The 10,737-nt window shown below is 36.0% G+C and overlaps 1 protein-coding gene across 1 annotated transcript in view; it reads left to right on the top strand.

Annotated features, from left to right (window-relative positions):
- CDH8 (cadherin 8, type 2) overlaps positions 1-7,618 on the top strand; it is a 152,005-nt gene extending 144,387 nt beyond the window's left edge. Inside the window, exons 11-12 of the mRNA XM_009890390.1 lie at positions 4,185-4,436; positions 5,560-7,618. Coding sequence (XP_009888692.1) covers positions 4,185-4,436; positions 5,560-6,053 — 746 coding nt within the window. The 3' untranslated portion in view covers positions 6,054-7,618. The remainder of the gene's footprint in view (positions 1-4,184; positions 4,437-5,559) is intronic.
- The last annotated feature ends 3,119 nt before the right edge of the window (positions 7,619-10,737 follow it).

The following is a 10,737-nucleotide window of genomic DNA, read 5'->3' as shown; positions in this document are numbered from 1 at the left end:
GGGTAAGGGGAATGTCCACAGAGAGGGGAAAGAAAATCAGATAAATTGAGTTTATTGCTAATCAGCCGCTAGGATTTATTTTCAAGTTCTAGGAACCAACTAAAATGTCAATTAGAGCGTCATTGTTCTTCACTCAAGAGTTGCCTCTCCAGCAACACCAAGGTATATTTATTTTGGGACATAGCAAAGAAGGAGAAGGAATTTCTTGGTAAACAAAATTCTCAGGGCAAAACAGAGTACTTGCCATCCATTGGCAAAACCGTTCAGTCATATAATTTTGCTTTTCCTATTGACTACTTCTGATTGCAAGTTTCTTTCTGGGCACAACAAATTAAACTTTAGTCTAATGCAGCAGTTTTTAACAACAACAAAAAAAAACCTCCGTAAAAAAAGGAAAGGTTATTCTCTTCTCTCCTTGCCTTGCACATCTTCTTACATAGTACTAACTATTCAGTCATTACAATTTCTTTTACACTTAAATAGTTCAGCTAAATGTCCCAAATATCTTGTGTATGTTTTACTTTATCTCACTTCTTTTGAACTTTAATTGATAAGTATTACTGGTACCAGGTAGTTTCTTATACTCAGAATAGCTTCACTGACTGGCAGAAATGGGCACTTTATTTTCCATATCCCCCCCTCCTTCCTCTCATTTTTTCTGCTCTCTTCTATTTGTCTCTTTATAGTACTCTTCCTTTTTTTACTTTGTTTTACTCTCTGATTCTGGCTTACTCGAATTTTCTGAACCAGGCAGAGTAGCAGTTAGTGTGTCAGAAAGATGGAAGGGATCTGAAGCTGTCACCAGCAAGAGCAGCTTCTTTTTCTCATTTCTTCCCAAAGCAGGTGCCTTACCTTTTGCATATCTGTGAAGGGCAGGGATGCTGGGGCTCAGCATATCAGTCCTTTCCTCCAGCTTGGACAGAGGACTGTACCAGGCTTATAGGAAGGAACAGGCTGTATCAGTACGGATTTCTAGAGCACAAGAAGTCACTGTGTTATAATATAATTGTAAAAGTCTCTGGAGTTCTGAATAAATAACTATAGATGTGACACTTCTGAGTGGGATTTGCTTAACAGACAGAGCTGGAAATTGAGCCCCACATAGGTTTTTCTCCTTTGAAAGGTTAAAGCAAAAGGATTAAGGATGCAATTTATGATGAAATATTTTTAATTTTGCAGGAGAAAGTCAAATGGACATATAAATTTGTTGTTCAGTATTTGAAAATGGGGGATGTGGAGGATGTAAATAATATTATAAGAAAAAAAACGTATCTTTTACACATTACAATAGGTGTGGTAGTCACTCTTACTTTGGTAAAGCTATAGACATCAACATTCCGGGAAACTTAGCTGCAATATTATTTTACTAACATAACGTTTCCCTTTGTTCCTTGCAGTTCAGCTAGACAGCAAGTATGACACTGGAAATGGTTTAACTTGCACACGTGTGTGTTTAAATCTCTGACACGTTCAACCAAGAAGGAGGAGTGCAGGTTTTGCTTAATTCTAAATGTGTGCTAATTGTTGACTTAAAACATATTTGACTTTTCCACTGCATCATAGCGGCACATACAACACCAGGTATCATCGAGGAGTTTGGTCCTATTTGAGTTGTCAGAATTCTTAAGAGCTTATACCTGAAATTTATCTTCAGTAAACACATATGCTTCCTTTAATTTTAAAAAGGGCACAAGGAAGAACTAGACTATTTATATAGCTCCAGGGTGCCATCAGTTTTGATGTGACTGTTTCTAACTTGAGTAGACAAAAACTCGGGATTCCTGGAAAGAAAAATCATAAGGAATCCTTTTTGTTCTGCAAGGGTATTATGAAGTGACCACATTTATACTGCTTTATAAAATAAGGCATTTTTAGGCAAGATCAACTTCATGTGTCACATACGCTAAATGCTATGAAAAATGCTGAAAATGATTACATAACCTGCAATATAAATTATAGGAAGAACCTCTCTATGCTGCCTAATTGTGATTGGTAGGTAAATCCACCGTGGAAGGGATACAGTAAGACTGCAAAATCAAAGACCCAGAACTTCAGGAGGAGCCTACTTGAAGTTCAGATTCTTAGTCACTGAAAGGGGAAACGAGCTTTCTTTGTTCTCTTGTATGAGACAATTACCTCGTGCTTAAATAGCAAATAATCTTTATCTTTTGTTTTATGGCAGTAATAAGTTAACTATAGGCGTTATCTACTGATTGATATCTTGATATAGGTTCAGGACATGATAAACTTTAGTCACGTTTCATTCTGTAATCATTATATTCTGTAACTACCTTTATTCCTTATTAACATGCCTCCTTACAAAGAAGGACTTCAGGAATAAAACACTGCATTTTAATTTTTTTTTTTAATGTGAAAAATGTCTTTACAGTATTTGCTTCATGAATGTTTCCCCTTCCTTCCTTCTTTGTATCTTTCTCTGGCTTTTGTACTTCATAGACTGCCAGCTATTTTGAGCATGCGTATGTGTCTTTTACTTTGGGGCAGTGATACATGCTGCACAAATACTGTCAGAAATGTTCCTGGTGATCACAGTAAGTACAAATTGAACATTTCTGAACTATGTCATGTTTTCATGTGACAACCTGACCAGTACTTAGATCAAAGTAGATACAAAGCTTTCTTACAGTCAGTGTATGTATATGCATACACGTTTTCATGCACTTCAGGTACGGGTTTTTTTTGTTTAAACTGAAGAATTGGGTCTTTGTTGCATTTGTCATATGAACACTGCCTGTCTTCCAAGTCTTCTCTTCCTTATGCCTGCCACATAGCTCTCAGTAATTCCTTTCCTTCCATGGAATAGCATTTAGTGACTGCATGTGCCCATTTTATAGCATAAATTATATGGAGGATTACTTTCGTTCATGACACTTCAGGAAAATTAACTTCGATAGCACAGGGGAAGAGAGGTTAATGAAAGGAGCTACAATCTCCTTCTCCCAAATCTGATGTGCAGCTTTATCTTTAAATTGTCATCAGGTTACTCAGTAGCACACACACACGTTCCTTTTCTGTGTGTGCCGGAATCCTTTTATTAATTTGTGGTGTTATTTTTGATGAAAGAATGCAAAAAACCAAACTAGTACAAGTCAACATGTACTCTATTAGTATATAACTCATAATACTGAGGGTTTTTTTTATTCCACAGAATAAAGCAGTTAAAAGCTAAAGCGAATATTTAAGTATGTAAATAAATCTGTTTTGCATATTTGACATGCTCACTAGTCATGGTTTATACATGAGCATTCTGGCACATACAAGATCATTCATATTTGATAGTAGTATGTTGTTAAATGGCTAGAATCTATAATTCTTACAAGTATACACAATATAATCCATATGATTACCCTAAGTAAAGTCAACTTGTAATCATTTTGATGGTGAACTGAGAACTGAGTGACTATGAGAGTTTGAACAGTAATGTTGTAATGAGGTTGTAATGTAACGTTACGTCTGGGTAGGATGTCAGGTAGTCATATGCCTCTGTATGTTTCTAAAAGTAAGTATCTGCATGTGTGTGCAGAGATAAGAACGTCCTAGGCTCACTTTCTCTGTCTTCATTCACAGGAGATACATTCTGGTTTGATTTGTTCTGTTTTCATTACTGAGGCTCAAGAAATGTTTAGATCACTGAAAATTAAGCCTACAACTTTTAATACATTCAGCTTTTCCTTTGTTTGTCTTTATATTGCTCATTAATAAAGAAGAAGAATCTTTTATAGCAGGGCAAAATATTGTGCAATTTGTGCTTATAATGCCTGGAACATTTATTTTAATTGATGAATGTGTTTGGCAAGTTTGGGTTACTTTAACATTTCATTTCTCTCTGTTGTACTGGTTGAATTTTTATGACTGTGTGACTTAAACAGTTATGAATCACGATGGGGAGGCATCTATAGGGATGTGTGCAGAGAAGAAAGTGAGGGGTTGCCATTACGGTCATACCACGTGACACAAGAAAATGCGTATGACGCGCTCATTTATGTGGGGCACGGGCAGCCAGACTGAAAGGGGAAGAATTTCCGTGTCCCATGCAGCTGGTATAATGAGTATAATAAAGCCCATATGTGTTTGTGTAGAGGTTTTCTGAGCTCATTAAGAAAAAGCTGTGGTTTTAGCAGTTACTCCATGTGGTGAAACAATGCAAATTTTCCCTTTTTCAGATAATACTCTCAGCATATTGGCAAAGCATAGTGGATTCAGCCGGCAGAAGCAAGAAGTGTATCTACTGCCAATCGTCATAAGCGATAGTGGGAATCCTCCCATGAGCAGCACTAGCACTCTCACTATTCGAGTCTGTGGTTGCAGCAGCGATGGTATTGTCCAGTCCTGTAACGTTGAAGCATACGTACTTCCCATTGGACTCAGTATGGGAGCCCTAATTGCAATATTAGCGTGCATCATTTTGCTGCTAGGTATGTATTCATTTCAGAGCCTGGTGTTCAAAATTTTTCTGATTCCTGGGTGGCTATAAGTAAGAAAAGAAGTCACACAGAAGGACATACTGTAACCTGCAGTACTGAGAGACCTGTCAGGACTGCATCCCTACTGTACAAAGAACTGAGCAAAAGCATATGAAACAAACTCCCAATCTGAAGTAGTCTTACACACGAGTTACATAACAAACAGGTATGGAATATGAACTGAAAATCACATCAGGTATGTTAAGCAGCAAGGTGAACACAGTATATACTGCACGTGACGGAAAATTGATTTGTTGCATCTTCTAAGACTTGTACGAGTTTATTCTGGATTGCAATGGCATAAGAGACATTACAGTTTTACAAGATAAAAAGCACTGTATATTTTAATAAAACATACAAAATTTGTATACGACACCAAGCAAGTGAGTGAGAGAACAGTGAAAGAGGAGGCCTATTTCTGCACTTTGCAGCTTCACTTTGTAACTGAGATTTACATCAGTAACTGAGATTTCAGCATTAAGCTGCAAAAACAACAGCGTAACCAATTTAGAGCTTTTTATGCATCTGTCTATGATTCTGAAACTGATGTATCTAAGCTCTTTCTCCCTTACTGTCTCATTCTCTTTTCAGTTATATAGTGTGAGAGGTTGCAACCCATAAAAAAAAGAAACCAATTTCCTTCTGCCACCAGGGCTATGTTTTCAGAAAAACACTCTAATTTTGGAAAACTCCATCCATGATGTAGATCACTATAGACTACGTTCAGTGAGTGATGATAGCTTGACTTCACCTAGGTTTGCAACTTGTCCAAGGGGAAAAGTTGTTTAAATTTGAGGCTCAAACATGGAAGTATGCAAAATCTTATTGCTTATATAAAATTGAATTTCAGATTTAAATATGAGCTGATAATAGAAACGTACAGGACTAATTAGAGCTTCTGATCAAATTTGGATCACTTGAATGGGGTTGAAGTTATAGGTCTTTCAGCTTTTCACTACCCTTATTACTTTTATTTTCACAAAAAGCAACCTATCACCTTCCACAACTGCGATTAACATGTACTGCTTTGGTTGGAAATTTTTTACCTAATCAGCCTCTGATGCTTTCTTTGCAGTCATTGTGGTGCTGTTTGTAACACTAAGAAGACATAAGAATGAGCCTCTAATCATCAAAGATGATGAAGATGTCAGGGAAAATATTATTCGCTATGATGATGAGGGAGGTGGAGAAGAAGATACAGAAGCTTTTGACATTGCAACTTTGCAAAATCCGGATGGAATTAATGGATTTTTGCCTCGTAAGGATATTAAGCCTGATCTTCAATTCATGCCCAGGCAAGGTCTTGCACCTGTTCCTAATGGTGTTGATGTTGATGAATTTATTAATGTAAGGCTTCATGAAGCCGATAATGATCCCACGGCTCCACCATATGACTCTATCCAGATTTATGGCTATGAAGGAAGAGGGTCAGCGGCTGGTTCCCTTAGCTCACTGGAGTCCTCTACATCAGACTCAGATCAGAATTTTGACTACCTCAGTGAATGGGGTCCTCGCTTTAAAAGACTTGGAGAACTTTACTCAGTTGGAGAAAGTGACAAAGAAACTTGACAGTGGATTACAAACTTTTTCACTGTTGACTTAATGATCATGTAATATTCTAGGGCCACTGCTGTTAGTTGAAACTAATGTGGCTTTTTGTTTTAGAGGCAAGTTTAGCGCCAGTCATCTATAAAATCAACTACATTGTAATGTTGAACCAAAAAAAAAAGTATATGTTAGGAGGTTAAGTCTTGTGGAGTGTGAAGTAAAGTATGTGGAGTGTCTAGAAGTCTTTGGATATTTGATATTCACTTGACCACTCTGAAGATGGAGATTTGGATCTTTGATTATCTTCAGTGAGTTGAAAAGAACAAAAAGAAATTGGTGCTTTCTTAGAAAATGGACTTGCAGGGATTTTGCTGTTGAACAGTAGCTCCTGCCAGTATGTGTAAAGCTCATGGTTTGTTTCTGCATTGCCAACAAAGATCCCACCACAGAAATGTTAAAAGCAATATCTTGGTCTTCTTAGCAATGCTGAATAGAAATAGCATTGTAAATTCCTACTGGCTTCTACTGTGCAGTGACCATACGTTGTACATACAGTAATTGTTGGCCACGTAACCACAGACTGAATATCATCCTTGAATATTGTGTCAAGCCTTAAAATATTCACATGTTCTTAATCCATTCCAGTGATGGGTGATAAATCCTACTATTGTGCAGAGATTCAGAGGCAGGGCTACAAAACCTTGCTTTGCAAAAGAATCTTTTTCTAGAAGGATCAATCCTGTGCTTCGTCTTCTGAAAGGAAAAAAAAAACTGTGAAAGGGGATGGACTTACATATATGAAAGAATTGCTGATTTTATTGCTAAAGATCGAATTTATTTGTTTAATCTTTGAAATAAATATTTTATTGATGTCCATTACTGCTTTTATTTATTAAGACTGATAGTCTATAGAGTAAGATTATGAAGAAAACTAAATTATATCCGTTAGATTTTTTTCTATATATAATGAATGTTTAATACATGTACATTTTGAAAAGGAAAATGACAAATTGTTGCAGGTTAAAGCAGTAACCTATCCATTTGCAGTAGCTGAATTTTAAGAGAATGCTGGCAGGAATAAAACTTTCCCAGAGAAAACTTTTGACAGTTTTATATCTTCTTCATAAATCTAGTACCTGGTGTTTTTAATACAAGCACAAACAGCTGGAAGTAAACTGGTTCATGTGAATATTTAAACTATAGACTTTTAGAAATCCACACATAACACAGTACAGTAAAAAAACATGCTTATAGTTCTCCACTGTATTAGAGCAGGAACCAGTGTGTACATAATTTTACTGCTTATGTTATTAGCATTTCTTTTCTATAATATTCATAGTGATGCACCAGGGCTCTTGCACACAGAGAAAGAACAACACTAGAAGCTGCAAGCATACTCGATTTGTAATGCAAACTTGCCATTTAGAAGTAGCAATTGTATAATAAAACTACGTATTACATGCAAATCATTTTAATTTTCTACTTTGTTTTGAAGCTATATTATTGTTTGTTTATTTACTCCATGTATTGTATTCAGAGAAACTCCTGTATTGTTTCCTACTTTGTGAAATATATTTTTATAAATACTTTTCTTGTTATTGCTTTTCTTTCAGTTTTACATGTACACTGCAGAAAGGAATCTGCCTGAATAACTTCATAGTTTGTTGAGGAATGTAGTTCCTTCAAAATTTTATTTATTAGTTGAATACAGTCAAAATAAAAAAGGATAATACTTGAAGCAATTTTTGACAGTCTTTGCAGAATTAGATATGCAGCAGCCTGTGACCACAGCAGTTATGTGTGTCTAATTCACTGCGCCATGCTGAAAAATAACCTTACACTTTTTTTGTTAAAGTACTGCTAGTAAAAACAATCCCCTCTCTTTAAGCTCCTCAGTAATGTTTGTTCTGCAAACGAAAATGTCTTAATACATCATCCCCAATTTTGCATGTATTTCAAAATGGAAACATTTACTTTGCTTTGGCTGCGACATGGCTGGTTTTAATGACTGTCGTTTGTGGACAACTAATATTCTAACACCAATTCTATATGTATTATAAAGACTTTATTGAAATTAATGAAGTATACAATTCATTTAAGTTACACCGCTTTAAAAAACATGCCTCCAGATAACTTTATCTAGCAATTTTGGTAATAATATAAACTGAACAGTGAAGTCATCTAAAGATGGAAAAGCAGCAGCCATCAAGATTTCAATGAAATCAAATATATTTATGTAAACAGACTGTAATAACAGTGAAACACATTCTTACTAATCACTTGCACCAAGTGCCAGGGTGTTCTGAATTGCCATGCCAAATCTAATAGTAGTGTAAATGCAAAAGTCTGATTCAAAACTTGGACTGAGCCAATTTCTAGTCTACATCCCAGTCCTGGGAGCAAAGGAAGGTGCTGTGAGATATGGATCACATTATTGTCTATAGTCACATAAGCATTTAGGGCAAGTAGCTCTGACTATGAGTTACGGTATGTACTGTAGAGTTTTGCAAAGCTCTTTTGTAGGAAAACTCACAAATGGATAACCTTCTGATTGCCTTTTTGATTGAAAGTTCCATCTGAGACCACGACAGCGCATTCAGTAATAAGATTTCCAGGAAAAAAAATCCCATCACTGGCACTGTAGGAGAGGCAAAGCATGACAGAAATCTCATCATTGTCAGTCAAAAAAAGCTGGTAGCTACTACTGCTGGGCATAGCTGTAAATTGTGCATTTATACAGGTTTTAAATGTGAATATCTACAATGCAAAGGGGAGAAAAAAAAAATAATGAATTTGTGACCTGTCAATAGCAACATGCTCTTTCTTGAAGTCACTGCCGCTCCACCAAAGGGAAATGATTCATTCTGCAAACTAATGCTGTGCAATTTGAATATAAAATTTCTACCAATACATGTTAGAGGGTTAAATTCAGTTTTCCAGTACTTGCTCTTTTTTTGACAATGAAATGAATTCAGTATAAAATTGTTTTGGATAACAACAGTATTTAGGGGGATTAGAATCATATCGTTCTACATTTCACATCTAGATTTAGACATATTAGCGACATTCTTTTTAAGCATGTAAAATAGTAATTCATCTTTTTCAACAACATTTAATTAGCAATTGACTCATTGTAACTGACAGGAAAAATGCATTAAATTAGAATTATTAATACTGATAAATTTGAGAATTAAATTCTCAAAATCCTTTACAAGTGCCAAGCGCCTTAGAGTCCCATTGATTCTGGCTTGCCTTCACCTAGCTATGTCTCATACTCATTTGTCAGAACTGCTAAAGGAAATCATCCCACACATAAAAGCTGGAATTCTAAGTTTTTGGCCTGGACATTGTCCAGACACAAAATTCAGCTCATGCTTTTAAATATGCAAGTACTGTGAAGTGAATGTGTGTATATGTTTACTAATTAAAATTCGGATGGCTTAAGGTCTTCAACATGTTCTGCCCTTTACAGTAACTGAAAGCATATGCTATTTGTGTGCTATGACCTTGAAATCAAGTCATGAAAAGCTCATTTAGACACAATACATTTTTCAGCTGATATCATTTATACCTTTTTGTCTATGATGAATTTGAAATGACTGAAATATACAGGAGAGAAAATGGCTGAAGATTTTCATTTAAATCAGCAGTTGCTGATCACAGGAGAAACATTTAACACTATGGCAACTCCAAATACCATCAACTATGTCGCAGCGCAGCAGTAACAATTCTTAATCTGGAGAACAGACAGAATGTCTGCAAAATAGTACGTTCGAAATCACTTTATTTGTACAGCTCTGCTAGAGATGGATCTGCTGGTTTTAATATACAGAGAAAAATATATCACTTATACTATATCCATGCAGTTGCATGTACCTATGCGTGTGGCAAATTTTTTTAACAGCCTGCATGGTCATTGAATTCTGCAAATGGATAAACAGGCTTAGAAAGCTTCTCCAAGGTCTGTCCAGCTGGAGGAAACCTTGGCAGATAGTCTGTTTCTGTATCTGATTTTCTTGGGCTGTAATTTTGGTCTTAATTGAGCTGTTTGACTGTTTCTCTCCTTATTCCTCCCCCTCTCTCCACCAGTTCACCGATCCTCAGCTATAATACTGTGAATAAAATGTTAGGAAATAAGTTCATTAAGACCACTAATCTCTTTTTCAGCTGGTTTCAGCTGGTGTGTTCAGTGACTGGAAACAAGCAGGTAGGCCAGGACGGTTAAGTTCGCCAAGCTCTCTTCCTTCTCTCTTATTATCCTATTTGTGTTTGAAAAAAAAAGCAGAACAAAAACCCAATGAACAACTTTATGCAAGTGGCTTACTTTTCAGATGTAGCCAGACAACTGTATTGTTACTTGAATGCGTTCAAGTGCTGCATTAAAAAAAAAAAAGCATGACTAGAAGCAATTCAAAAACATATCATAGGAAGACTTATAGGGAACCATCTGGGTTACTTATACCAAAGGACTGTTTCTGTATTTTAAATTATACTGAATAATCTAAAGCTAATGATGGTGCTTTTTAGATAATAGGAAGAATGTTCAGTAGCAACACACATTCAGAAGTATTTCTGACCAAGAGAAGTGAAAAGAACTTACTAAAAAAGAGTATTTTTCGGATTTGGAAACTTTTTAGCAGTGGCAGGATGTCCTAGCAAATTAAAGCTTAGTAAAAGGGGGAAAAAAAAGTGGGAGTATTCACCA

This window comes from Charadrius vociferus, unplaced genomic scaffold (genome assembly GCF_000708025.1).
Source record: "Charadrius vociferus isolate BGI_N301 unplaced genomic scaffold, ASM70802v2 scaffold498, whole genome shotgun sequence".
In the NCBI taxonomy this organism is placed as follows: Eukaryota; Metazoa; Chordata; class Aves; order Charadriiformes; family Charadriidae; genus Charadrius; species Charadrius vociferus.
This window is presented reverse-complemented; position numbering and strand designations above follow the sequence as displayed.